Source organism: Pan paniscus, chromosome 1 (genome assembly GCF_029289425.2).
Source record: "Pan paniscus chromosome 1, NHGRI_mPanPan1-v2.0_pri, whole genome shotgun sequence".
Lineage (NCBI taxonomy): Eukaryota > Metazoa > Chordata > Mammalia > Primates > Hominidae > Pan > Pan paniscus.
In genome coordinates, this window is record NC_073249.2 from 216,159,733 (window position 1) to 216,174,063 (window position 14,331).

The 14,331-nt window shown below is 51.4% G+C and overlaps 1 protein-coding gene across 3 annotated transcripts in view; it reads right to left on the reverse strand.

The window, feature by feature from the left end:
- Positions 1-13,157, reverse strand: part of TNFRSF8 (TNF receptor superfamily member 8) — a 79,888-nt gene extending 66,731 nt beyond the window's left edge. For 2 of the 3 annotated variants that reach the window (XM_034955616.3, XM_008975575.5), the window contains exon 1: positions 12,636-13,157. In XM_034955616.3, coding sequence (XP_034811507.3) covers positions 12,636-12,698 — 63 coding nt within the window. In that variant the 5' untranslated portion in view covers positions 12,699-13,157. The remainder of the gene's footprint in view (positions 1-12,635) is intronic. The other variant, XM_003822060.6, reaches the window with a different exon arrangement.
- Between the last annotated feature and the right edge of the window lie 1,174 nt (positions 13,158-14,331).

Here is a 14,331-nt window from a genome sequence, read left to right on the forward strand (position 1 = left end):
CTGAGGTCGGGAGTTCGAGACCAGCCTGACCAACATGGTAAAACCCCATCTCTACTAAAAATACAAAATTAGCCGGGCATGGTGGCTTATGCCTGTAATTCCAGCTACTCGGGAGGCTGAGGCAGAAGAATCGCTTGAACCCGGGAGGCAGAGGTTGTGGTGAGCCCAGATCACGCCACTGCACTCCAGCCTGGGCAAGATGAGTGAAACCCCATCTCAAAAAAAAAAAAAAAAGAAAAAAAAAAAGAGAATAAAACCAAGAAGGCCTTCTGGCCAATTTCGTTCAGCAGCATTTTTTTTATGGACTAAGGGTATTTAAGGGTTCTGGGATGGGAGCTTTTCGCAGGCTAGGAATGTTTCTGTGTGGAGGAGAGTTTTACTGTATGCTGGGAATGTCTCTGGTCAGAGGGGAGGTTATCTCGGGGCTGGCATGTCTCCAGTCGGATGGGGATGTTGGAATGTTTCTGGTTGGAGGTGTCATTTGTGGTTTATGGTCATGCTGACGTTAGCCGTTAGGCTGACGTTTTGGGGCTGGATTTAGGCGGTTTTTAATCAAGGAGAATTTAAAACGGCGATGCTTGTCCAAGATGGTGACACTCCTGCTCTGTCAGTTAGCAAGAATCATATCATCCTCACTGGGTCCCCAGGACCTAGGGTGATATATTCACATATGTGCTCATATACGTCTCCTTACATGGCAAAGGGGAATCAGGGTGGTAGATGGCATCGAGGTTGTGAACCCGCTGACTTTCAGATGGGAGATTCTTCTGGATTATCCAGGGGAGCCCAGTGCAATTTAAGGGAACTTAAAAATGCAAGAGGGAGGCAGAAGAGAGAGTCAGGGAGTCAGAAAAAGAGATGAGTATGGAAGCTCTTCACTGTCATTTCCCAAACAGCATTTCATCAAATCCTGGGGCTACCAGATGGTAACAGATGATAGCCAGAAGAACACGGCCAGGTGCAGTGGTTCACACCTGTAATCCCAGCTCTTTGGGAGGCCAAGGTGGGAGGATTGCTTGAGCCCAGGAGTTCAAGACCAGCCTGGGCAACATAGCAAGACCCTGTCTCTATAAAAAAAAAAAAAAAAAAATTTTTTTTTTTGACAGAGTCTCACTCTGTCGCCCAGGCTGGAGTGTAGTGGTGCGATCTCGGCTCACTGTAACCTCTGCCTCCCAGGTTCAAGCGATTCTCCTGCCTCAGCCTCCCGAGTAGCTGGGATTACAGGCATGTGCCACCACACCTGGCTAAGTTTTGTATTTTTAGTAGAGATTGGGTTGCACCATGTCTCAAACTCGTAACCTCAAGTGATCCACCTGCCTCAGCCTCCCAAAGTGCTGGGATTACAGGCATGAGCCACTGTGCCCGGCCTAACAAAATTTTTTTTTAATTAGCTGGGCATGGTGGCATGTGCCTGTAGTCCCAGCTACTCAAGGAACTAAGGTGGGAGGATTGTTTGAGCCCAAGAATTCGAGGTTACAGTGAGCTATGATTGCAACACTGCACTCCAGCCTGGGCAACAGAGTGAGACCCTGTCTCATAAATAAATAAACAAACAAACAAACACAAATAATCACTGGAGTCCATTTGAGAGGTTTCCATTTTAGATCACGGGGCTTCTCAGAACCTTTGATGTGGTTACTTACTCTTTGATTCTCCAAGGAAGGATATGGGAGCTAGTCAGAAAACTCTGCAATGTTTCTCAAACTTCGTTGGCCATAGAACCTTTTTTTCTCAGAACTGCCATTGCCAGAAAGTGAGTTTGAGGCCGGGCCTGGTGGCTCATCTGTAATCCCAGCACTTTGGGAGGCCGAGGCGGGCGGATCACTTGAGGTCAGGAGTTTGAAACCAGCCTGGCCAATACGGCGAAACCCCCTCTCTACTAAAACTACAAAAATTAGCCGAGCATAGTGGTGCACGCCTGTAATCCCAGCTACTCAGGAGGCTGAGGTAGCAGAATCTCTTGAAGCCGGGAGGCGGAGGTTGCAGTGAGCTAAGATCACATCAGTGCACTCCAGCCTGGGTGACAGAGTGAGATTCTGTCTCAAAAAAAGAAAGAAAGAAAGAAGGTGACTTTGGGACATGTTGCCTTTGGCACTAGGGAAGCATTAAAGGGTTTCAGGGTCATTAATGTGGTGGGGAGGTGGACAGGATGGAGGAGAGCGAGTCCGTTTTAGCAAGATCACGCCTTGAGTCTGAATTTAGCAACTGGTCGATCCGCACTTCCCACCAAGAAATCCCTCCTGCCTCCCAGCAATCCGGTGCCGGCTCCATGAGCCAATTGTTGAGACTGCAGGGATCCTGAAGATTCCAGGGCCGAAGCAAGTGTTGGAGCTGCATCCTTAGCTACAACTCAGACAAGGTAAAACCCATCCAGCCCTGAAGTACGTTCCCGGGCAGCAACAGCCGCCACGGGACGATGGCAGCTACAAAGAAAAATGCAGTGGGCCGGGCACGGTGGCTCCCACCTGAAGTCCCAGCACTTTGGGAGGCCGAGGCAGGCAGATTATTTGAGGTCAGGCATTTGAGACCAGCTTGGCCAACATGGTGAAACCCCATCTCTAGTAAAAATACATAAAAATTAGCCAGGCGTGGTGGTGGGCACCTGTAATCCCAGCTACTCGGGAGCCTGAGGCAGGAGAATCGTTTGAACCCGGGAGGCAGAGGTTGCAGTGAGCCACGATCTCACCACTGCACTCCAGCCTGGGCGACAGAGTGAGACTCTGTCAAGAAAATGAAAAAAAAAAAAGAAAAAGAAAAAGGGAAAGGGAAAAGGAAAGGGAAAGGAACGGAAAGGGAGAAAGAAAGAAGAGAAGGAGGGAGGGAGGGAAGGAAGGAAGGAAGAAAAGAAAGAGAGAGAGAGATGGATATAGTGGACCTGAAGGAAAAGGAAGCGGGGCCCAGCTCCCCGGGAGTATTTGACTTTCCGATCCTCTTGGAGGTGCCTTAGGTTCCTGCGCCAGCCTCAGGCCACTTGCTCAGAAGGGGCTTGTGTATTTACTTTTTGTTTGTCTGTCTGTTTGTTTGTTTGTTTGTTTTTAAGACAGGGCCTTGCGGTCACCCTGGCTGGAGTGCAGTCCTGCGATCATGAACACGGCTCACTACAGCCTTGACCTCCTGGGCTCACGTGATCTTCTCACCTCAGCCTCCTGAGTAGCTGGGACCACAGGTGTGTACCACCATGCCCGGCTAATTTTTTGTTGCCCAGGCTGTTCTCAAACTCCTGGGCTCATGAGATCCTCCTGCCTTGGCCTCCCAAAATGCTGGGAATACAGGTGTGAGCCTTGGCGCCCAGCCTGGTGTGTTTCCTTGCCCACCTCCCTCTCCCAGACTATGTGTGGGGAAGGGGCAGGGCACATGCCCCCCAGACCGTTTGGAGAGAGAGGAAACTCTTGGCCTGGCCGCTGCGTCCTGGCCTCCCTCACCCGAATCAAGAGTGGGAAGGGTGCCTGCCCCGGCTGGGAAGGTGAAGGTGGAGTTTAGGAGTTTCCTGGTCTCAGCAGGTTGGAACCATTTCAGTAAACTGTGTGGAGGCCACACTATCTGTGCACGCACTCTCTGAGAGCAGGAACCGTACCTGGCAGGCAGCAATCCGTCAAGAAAGTTGATGGCTGAAATGAAGCTGTGGGCGACGCCTCTAGGAGTTCTTAGCCCCCTGGAGGACCCAAGAATCCAAGGGGAACCTGCTGGGTGGGGCTTCCAAAGCAGGCCCCAGGCTCGCCCCAACCACCAGCACTGATGTGCTGTTTAACCTCTGACCCCTTCTGCTGCCTCCAGAGCCCTGGGCAAAGCTGGCAAGGACAATGGCACCATCTGTGGTGCAGAGCCTCATCACTGCAAACTCTGGAGGCTCCTTCCCCTACTGACCCAGGCAGAAGTAAAGATGGGCTCCTCTGGACTCCTGCAGGCCCCAGACAGTCCCCTACGCAGTACTGGCCACCCTCTCTTCTGTATTCCCCTTCCCACACTGCCCCCCATCGAGGGCAAGGACTGGAACTGGTTCATCTCCATGGCTGTATCCATAATGCCCCACATACAACAGGCACCTAATAAGGCTCACCTTTATTTGCACAGCACTCACTGTGTCCAGAAGCTGCTCTCAGCACTTGACACATATTAACTCATGTCATCCTTACACCAGCCCTACAATACAAGGTAGCTACTGTTATTAGCCCATTTTATAGATGGGGAAACCGAGGCACACAGAGGTAACTTAACTTGCTCAAGTCACCATCTAGTGTCAGAAGCAAGGGATAACCTTGACAGGCTGACAAAAAAGTTCATACCTTTAACGAAATGCTCTACTGTCTCTCAAAGGTGGCTCATGCCTATAGTCCCAGCACTCTGGGAGGCCAAAATGGGTGGATCACTTCAGGTCAGGAGTTCGAAACCATCCTGGCCAACATGGTGAAACCCCATCTCTACTAAAAATACAAAAATTAGCTGGCATGGTGGCACGTGCTTGTAATCCCAGCACTTTGGGAGGCCAAGGCAGGTGGATCACTTGAGGCCAGGAGTTCGAGGCCAGCCTGGCCAACATGGTGAAACCTGTCTGTACTAAAAATACAAAAATTAGCCGGGCGTGGTGGCGGGTGCTTGTGGTCCCAGATACTTGGGAGGCTGAGGCAGGAGAATCACTTGAACCCAGGAGGTGGAGGTTGCAGTGAGCCGAGAGATCGAGCTCAAAAAAAAAAGAGAGAGAGGAAATGTGAGGATGGAAGGAGAGTTCAGAGTGATGCAGGGCCAGGGACCAAGGAACACAGGCAGCTTCTAGAAACTGGAAAAAAGCAAGGAAACATTTTGCTACAGCATATCCAGAAGAAAAATAGCTCTGCTGCCTTATCATAGACTTTTTTCTTTTTTTGAGACAGAATCTTGCTCTGTCACCCAGGCTGGAGTGCAGTGCTGCGATCTCAGCTCGATGCAACCTCTGCCTCCCAGGTTCAAGCAATTCTCGTGCTTCAACCTCGCAAGTAGCTGGGACTACAGGCACACACCGCCACACCTGGCTAATTTTTGTATTTTTAGCAGAGACAGGGTTTCGCCATGTTGGCCAGGCTGGTCTCAAACTCCTGGCCCCAAGTATCTGCCCACCTCAGCCTTCCAAAGTGCTGGGATTACAGACTTGTCATAGACTTTTGACCACCAGGGCTATAAGACAATACCTTCATGTTGTTCTAAGCCACCAAATGTGTGCTAATTTGCTATAGCAGCAAAAGAAAACTAGCATATACTGTAACCAGGCTGAATAAAAGAGCCTAGGCTTGGGTTGGAACGAATGAACAGGATAATGTGGGGGCCAAAAAAAGGGGGTCTTAGGCTTGGTTAATAGAAGTAAGGTGAGTCTACTGGGGAGTGGTCTTTGGCCCAGGTGGCACCAGGACTTCTACAGTTGACTCTGGTACCCAGAGATTCATATCAGCAGCTTGAACTCTGTAGAGAGCTCCACATTTCAACACCCAACCCCCACTTGTACTTGAGCATGGGCAAAATAGAACTTTTCTCCAAAACACCTGTTCTATCCTTTGCTTGTTTTTTCCCACATCCCAAAATGACACCTCCATGCAGCCAGATTCTGAGCTCCCAAATACGGACAGGATCCCTGATTTCCCTCCTGCCCTCTGCGCTCCCACCGGACCCATCCACAGGTCCTGTTGATTCTAGCTTGAAAGCACATTCCAGCTGGGCACAGTGGCTCATGCCTGTAATCCCAGCAATAGGAGGCGCAGGCAGGAGGATCACCTGAGCCCTGGGAGTTTGAGACCAAACTGGGCAACATAGTGAGACCCTGTCTCTACATAGGTGGGCAGATCACGAGGTCAGGAGATCAGACCATCCTGGCTAACACGGTGAAACCCTGTCTCTACTAAAAATACAAAAACAAAATTAGCCAGGCGTGGTGGCGGGCGCCTGTAGTCCCAGCTACTCGGGAGGCTAAGGCGAGAGAATGGCTTGAACCTGGGAGGCGAAGCTTGCAGTGAGCCGAGATCACACCACTGCACTCCAGCCTGGGCAACAGAGCAAGACTCTGTCTCAAAAAAAAAAAAGAAAAGAAAAGAAGAAAAAGCACATTCCCACCTCTGCTCACCCCTCCCCTGGATCAATGCAATGACCTGGCTTCCTGCTCCCATCCTGCCTGCTCCCCCCAACCCCCCAGCCCCCACAGCAGACAGAAGGAACTTTAAATATATCATGCAGTATTGCTCCCCTGCCAAAAACCTCACCACAGTTCACAAAGGTCTGCACGATCTACCACCTTTCCTGCCACCTTCTCCTAACCACCCCTCTTCACTCACTTCCCTCCAGCCACCCCGGCCTCCTTCCTGTTCCTCTAGCCTCTTGGGGCTTTTACCCCCTGGGCCTGGATGCTTTTCTGCTAATCTCCCACTGGCTGCCTCCCTCTTTTCATTCCGTGTGTATGTTACCGTCTGCAAGTCCTGTTTTCCCCATCTTAGGGAGCCGCCCGTCTCTCTCACACTACAGGATTCTAATCTTCTCATTGCAACTAGCAGCAGTCTGTTGACTGTCACCCCTGTGGAATGTCAGTTCCGTGGGGCAGAGACCTGGCTATGCGGTGCATGGATGAACTCGCAGCACCCGGAGTGCTTCCTGGCATGCAGAAGGTGCTCAATAAGTGTTCATGGAATGAATGAATTGAAGAGAACAGGCAGATGAGGAGCCTTGAGCTCACGCTACGTGAGGAATAAATGTTGGAGGACAGGTGTGTGACTGGCTGAGAGACTCCGGGGACCCAAAGTCACAGTCTTCACATCGCCAGAGGCACTTCTGAAGAACAGGGAGGTGACTCATTTTCAAAACTAGATTTCAGGCCAGGCGTGGTGGCTCACCCCTGTATTCCCAGCACTTTGGGAGGCTGAGGCGGGGGGGCTTGTCTGAGGTCAGGAGTTTGAGACCAGCCTGGCTAACATGGTGAAATCCCGTCTCTAATAAAAATACAAAAATTAGCCAGGCGTGGTGGCACGCACCTGTAATCCCAGCTACTTGGGAGGCTGAGGCAGGAGAATCACTTGAACCTGGGAAATGGAGGTTGCAGTGAGCCAAGACAGCGCCATTGCACTCCAGCCTGGGCAACAAGAGCGAAACTCCATCTCAAAAAAAAAAAAAAAAAAAAAGGCCAGGTGCAGTGGCTCATGCCTGTAATCCCAGCACTTTGAAAGGCCGAGGCAGGTGGATCACGAGGTCAGGAGTTAAGAGACTAGCCTGGCCAGCATGGTGAAACCCCATCTCTACTAAAAATACAAAAAATTAACCAGGCATGGTGGCATGCACCTGTAGTCCCAGCTACTTGGGAGGCTGAGGCAGGAGAATTGCTTGAACCCGGGAGGTGGAGGTTGCAGTGAGCCGAGATCGCACCACTACACTCCAGCCTGGGTGACAGAGAGAGACTCCATCTCAAAAAAAAAAAAAAAGAAAGAAAAAGAAACTAGATTTCAGCATATCATGAAGATCATCTAAATGCCAAAGCTAACCCAGGATGGTGTGAGCTGCCTCAGCAAGGAGCAAGCATCCTGTCACGGGGGGCATACAGGCAGAGGCTGAATGCAAGTCCCTGGAGCCATGCCTGACCCAGAACAGCTGCTCATTTCAGATCTGCTGGATGCATGCATGCATGAATACTTGCATGTCACCAAAAGACTTAGGCATTCAGGGAGTAACTAGACTGAGCCATGTATAAAAAGTCCCTCCCCACCAGCAAGGCCACGAGAATGCCCAGTGGTTTTCAACCATAGATACCGGAAGAAGGTCCCCCACCCCCACCCCAGTATCCCCTGGGTGGACCTGGGAGGGGAGAGAGAGAAGTGGAGAACTGGTATGGCCGAGAGCTGCCTTTTTTTGACATTCTGCGTGTCTAGTCTGTGGTGGGCTCTACCCCGACCAGTCCTGGAACTGTAGGCAAGACTCTCCCCTACCTCTGGGCCTCTGCACTGAATCCTTGTCTGTGAAATGAGGACTGTGATCCCAGATGGGCCACACCCAGGGTCAGTGCACCGGCTGGACAAGCTGGCCCAGGCTGGGCTGATCTACCATCATTGCCAAGGACCCTCAAGCCTCCAGGACTCCCCCGGGCCAGACACAGTCATCCTTCAGCCCCATTTTCCTTCTGATGATTGTCCTGATGTGAAGAAGGGTGATGAGGGAGTATAAAAACCTTAGAATGAATCACAATCTGCTCAAGAAACAAGTCTAAGTCAGATATGAGTGGGAGCAGAAGCAGAAACTTACAGTAAACGCCCCTCCTTCCGGCACTCACTGCTCTCAAGCTGAGTAACACGACTCCCTGACCCCAGAGCACTAGTGCCGCCCTGGGAAGGGATGGCTTTAAGACAAGCCAGACCCTCCTTCCACTCCTTCAGGGTCCCCTCCTCTCCAGGTCCCCCCCCCCGCCCCCCCGCCATCCTTGCCTCCCTGCAGGATTTGAGCAGCCCTGGAAATGTCCCCTTTGCAAAACAAAACCAGAAAATCTCTCCTGCCCTCTTGCCACTCCCTGAAATTCCACGATTAGCACTCCACTGTATGGAGTAACTAGCTAAGCTTTTAAAGTTAAATTGCTAGATGGAGGAGTCACACATAGAGCTTTTCTATCACCCCAGCTAAAATTCCTCTTTTTTTTTTTTTTTTTTTTTTTTAAATACAGTCTCACTGCCACCCAGGCGGGAGTGCTGGCTCACTGCAACCTCCGCCTTCTGGTTTCAAGCGATTCTCCTGCCTCAGCCTCCTGAGTAGCTGGGATTACAGGCGCCTGCCACCATGCCCAGCTAATTTTTGTATTTTTAGTAGAGACAGGGTCTCACCACGTTAACCAGGCTGGTCTTGAACTCCTGGCCTCAAGTAATCTGCCTGTCTTGGCCTCCCAAAGTGCTGGGATTACAGGTGTGAGCCACAGCGCCCGGCCCCAGCTAAGATACTTTCATGAGAACCTTCCTGGTCCCAGCCTGCACACTAACCCAGAGAAAAGATGCTTACATCTGGCTGGAATTGGGGGTACATGGATGTGGGAGGAAGGCTTGTTTAGCCTTAGCACTGGCAAGGAACATGATGTTGGGGAATTTCTAAGTCTACAGAGTTCACAGGAAGGCTGGGGCTTCCCCCGCCCCGCAACCCCACCACATGGTGCCTGGATGAAAAGGATGGAGCTATGGGGGAATACATTTTTCTCTGCAGATATGCACCAGTTAATCCTGGGTCATATTACAAAAAAACACAATTGGACAAGACAGTGATATGAAGCATCAGAGGCCAACTCTCAGATGGTGCCAGCTAGCAAGAAAGCATTCCTGCCTCAGAATACCAGGCGAAAAATGATGGCGTCTTGGGAAAAATCAAATAGAGATGAAAAAAGAACTTCAGGATGGGCACGGTGGCTCACGCCTGTAATCCCAGCACTTTGGGATGCCGAGGTGGGAGGATCACTTGAGGCCGGGAGCTCGAGACCAGCCTGACCAACATGACGAAACCCCATCTCTACTAAAAATACAAAAATTAGCTGGGTGAGGTGGCAGGCGCCTATAATCCCAGCTATTCAGGAGGCTGAGGCAGGAGAATCACTTGAACCCAGGAGGCAGAGGTTGCAGTGAGCTGAGATTGCGCCACTGCACTCCAGCCTGGGAGACAAAGTGAGACTGTCCCAAAAAATAAAAAAAAAATTTAGGCCGGGGGCGGTGGCTCACGCCTGTAATCCCAGCACTTTGGGATGCCGAGGCGGATGGATCTCCTGAGGTCAGGAGTTCAAGACCAGCCTGGCCAACATTATGAAACCCCATCTCTACTAAAATACAAAAATTAGCCAGGCATGATGGCAAGTGCCTGTAATCCAAGCTACTAGGGAGGCTGAGACAGTAGAATCACTTGAACCCGGGAGAGGGTGGTTGCAGTGAGCCAAGATCGTGCCACTGCACTCCAGCCTGGGCAGCTGAGGGAGACTTCATCTCAAAAAAAAAAAAAAAAATTTAAACTCAAGGAAATTCAAGCCCTAATTTGGGATTTTTTTTTTTAAATAACGAGCTTCCCGAAACTTTACTGGAAAAAACAGAAGTGGGAGAAGGCTTGAGGGGCAAAAAGGAGTACTGTGTTGGGCAGGTAGTCCCTTCCCCAAAGACTCCCTGACTCCTGCCAAGAAATGACCTAGTGCCTGAGCCCAGAGAGATGCTCAGCTTCCCCGGTAGGCGAGAAATGCAAATTAAGGCAACAAGGATATAACCCTTTTCACTAATCACATTGAGAAAAATTAAAATGCTGATAAGATCAAATGTCGGTTAGGATGTGGGAAAGTTACTACTCTCTTGCACTGCTAGCGGGAGGGTAAATTGTCCAGCCACCCTGGAAGGCAGTTCGGTGGTGTCTTTTAATTTGAATGCATTTTCGCCCTGCAACCTCAGTATTCTCTTCTCAGTCTCTTGTCTAGGAAAGAATCACAGACATTTATTTCCAAAAGCATCCATATAGGGCTGTGCACTGTAGTAGCGAACAAAGAAAGAAAGAAAGAACAATGGTGGCAACCTTAGCACCCATCCATCCAGGACATACATAAACTATGAAACATCCCATTTGGCAAAAGATCACATAGCATTTTAAAAGATAGGCAGAGGATCTGTAAGTTTCAGCATGGAAAGCTCACCAAGATGCCTCATAGACATTATAAAGCCAAATGAAGAACCATATGTACCGTAGGGTATAGTATATGGAAAACTATATATGTCTATTAAAACAATATAAATATGGACATGCATTTATAAAGGTCTGCAAAGGAAACACACCAAATCAATTATGGTGGTTACATCTTTGAAGGGATCAGGATGAGGTGGTGTCAAAAGACTTGGCTTTATCTGTAGCGTTTATAGTTTTGCTTTGAGAATATATTTATATATTCCTTGTGCAATTAAATATATAGTATTTTTATTTTAAAAAGGGTATGGGAGGCTGGGTGTGGTGGCTCATGCCTGTAACCCTAGCACTTTGGGAGGCCGAGACGGAAGGATCACTTGAGGTCAGGAGTTCGAGACCAGACTGACCAACATGGTGAAACCTCATCTTTACTAAAAATACAAAAATTAGCCGGGTGTGGTGGCACATGCCTGTAATCCCAGCTACCTGGGAGGCTGAGGCAGGAGAATCACTTGAATCCGGGAGGCAGAGGTTGCAGTGAGCCGAGATCGAGCATTGCACTCCAGCATGGGCAACAAGAGTGAGACTCAGTCTCAAAAAAAAAAAAAAAAAAAAGGTTTGGTATGAGAGTTCAGGCTGCAGTGAGTTATGATCGCACTCCAGCCTGGACAACAGAGTGAGACCCTGTCTCTAACATAAAAAAGGTGGAGGGGGCTTCACTCTACAGAAAGGAAGCACATGAGCTTCAGCCGCCAAACCAAACCAGCAAAGCCCCCCAAGCACCTCTCACATCCCTTCCTTCCCTTCATCTCCCCAAGACCTTGGCACCCCAAACTCTTACCTTCCCCCAGGTGAGGGCTTGCAGAGCTGGGACAGGGTGTCTGTAGCCAGAGCTTTGTCCCCTCTGCCCTCTTGGGGGGAAAGGGGGAATACCTCACATTGCCCGTTGGAGATGGAAGAGGGCATAGTTCCTCCCTCCTGCCTAAAGCCCACTCTGCCACTCTCCTCCCACTGCTTAAGGTTCAGATGACTAGAATTGATCCATAGCATGGAGTCCTCTCTTCCTGTAGGATTAAAGGGGAACTGGGTCTTCCCTCTCCCCCACCGTGACCCACCGCTGGACTAACAGCCTGCTCCTTCCTTTCCCTCTGTATCATTCAGCAGGCATCCACTCGCACCTACTATGGTTCTATGCAGGGGTCCACCGGGGTCCTGGGTCAGCTGAGGGCCTCTCTCTCCAGCAGCCCCTGGGCTCCGTGAAACACGCCTGGTTACTTTGCATTCTCCCCACAGTGATTAATTTGGCGCTGGCCACTGGTAAGTGCTCAGTTTTCCTAAAGCAGTCCCCAAACTCAATTCTGAGGCAACCCACCATAGACTTCAGCCCCACCACTGACCTTCTTCCAGGGGCAAATGCCCACCACGTGCTCCAGCGATTTCAATCCACAGCGTTGCTTTGCCGGACGCGGATTGGGGAAGCTAATCCCGGTGGTCCTGCACCCTCACTCCACTCTCACCCACAGCCAACTCTCCCTCCTTTCCTTGACCCTCCAGCCAGTGGCCAGCTTAGGAAGGGGGCAAACAGGGGACCGCGCACACAACAGGGTAGAGCGCGGACGACCAACCTCCCATGGCTAAGGGAGGCCCCATCTGGCCTGCCCACTACTCCCACGGCCTCACCTGATCTGCCCAGGACCCCGACGGGCCCGCAGGTAGGCGGGCTAAAGAGCGCCTCCCGCGTATGGCAGTGCTCTCAGTCCAATTCACACTGAATGAATGAATCAGTCCCAGCCATCGCGGGGTGAGAAGGAGGCGCCCCCCCCCCACTAGCCCTTCAGCCAGCCTCCCACCTGTGGGTGCTAGCATATTCCGCTGTTCCTGCTTGTCACCCGCGCCCCCTCGCTCCAGCTGGGCAGGGAACGGGGTGAGGAGTGTCCTCCCTTGCGTCCCACGCACCCCACACTGTCCGGGCTCTGGACCGCCGGCACCTCCCCAGGCGCCCGTCACCCGCTTACCTGTGGGAAGGCTCGTAGCGCCCCCAGGAACAGCAGTCCCAGCGCGGCGAGGAGGACGCGCATCCCCGGGGCCGGACGGGAGGTGGCCTGGCGGCCCGCGCCCACCTGGGAAGCGGGGGAAGCGCGCGGCGCCCACGTGCGGTCCCGGCGGTTCTCAGCCGCGCGCGTGGACTTCAGGCTCCAGCACACTCCCGCCGCGGCCACCTAGTCCGCACCCAACGCACGCCGCGAAGTCACTTCAAAAGTGGTTGTTCCTCCGAGGTTTCAGCCTTAGTTCTCCCGTATCAAATTGGTTCCAGGAACACTTAGCTACAAGCAGCGAAGAAAAAAGGGGGCAAACACGTGCAGAGATGACTCAGGAAAAGGCACACTAGGAGACGCCTCCCTTAGCTGTTTGAATGGCCCGCCCCGGATTTGACGGAACTAGTGGTCCTGGCTCTAGGGAGTGTGCTGCCCGCCGCACCTGGGCTGCGGGGAGCGGAGGCAGGCAGCTTCTGGCCCTGGAGGCGGGGACTCACAGGATATTAGGAGGCCCCAAGGGGGTTCCAATGCCCCCACCTCCACTCCTGCCCCAAGAAACGGTGAAATGTGAGTAGTTTCCTGTCCCTGACACCATCAGCCAGGACCTTCTCCCATGCCCTTGAGATTCTTTGGAAGGGACAACTGGCCTAGGGAGACTGCAGAAAAAGCAACCATCACCCACCCATCCCCATTCATAAGCATTTGCTGTAAAATGAATCAGTGAGTGGATGATAAATTGGTGGATGGATGGATGGATGGATGGATGCATAGGTGGATGGATGGATGGATGGATGGATGGATGCATAAGTGGATGGATGGATGGATGGATGGATGGATGGATGCATAGGTGGATGGATGGATGGATGGATGGATGGATGGATGCATAAGTGGATGGATGGATGGATGGATGGATGCATAAGTGGATGGATGGATGGATGGATGGATGGATGGATGGATGGATGGATGGGTGAGCAGCAGGTGAGTGGGTAAATGGGTGGGTGGATGGGTGGATGGATGGATGCATAGATGGATGGATGGATGGATGCATAGGTGGATGGATGGATGGATGGATGAGCAGCAGGTGAGTGGGTAAATGGGTGGGTGGATTGGTAGATGGATGGACTGAATGTTGGAGGAACTGATGGATGGTATAGATCATTTTATTTCCCTGAGGCCTGACCCTTTAGAGTTTTCTTCCTGGAGGAGGCGGCTGGCACTCTCACCTAACAGAAATGATTCAAGCCTCCTCGTACTATGTTCTCATTTGCTGGTGAATGATTTTCCCTTCCAGTGCTTCCCCATCCCCTGGGTTTTCTCTTTGCTCCTTTTATTCCACATTCCGTGTGTCTGTGTTGAGCATCTGCTGGGTGGGCCACAGGTCAAGGGTTCTTTTGACTCATTTTGTTTGGTTTTCAGATGTGAAAGCCAAGGCTCAGAAGTAGGCAGGCAGTCCTAGGTGCTCTAATTAAGGGTGGGCCAGTTATTTTCCCTGAGCCCAGAATAGCCTAAGGATACTCTGGCTTCTGTGTCTACCTTGATCTGTCCTGCGAGGTACCAGGCCTCCATCAGGTGAAGGCCCTATAGGGTAGGAGTGATAACCTCCCACCAGGAACTTCCCAGCAAGGTCTCCACAACTGACCACTCCATGCTCAACCCTCCTGGGGCTGCTGGACTC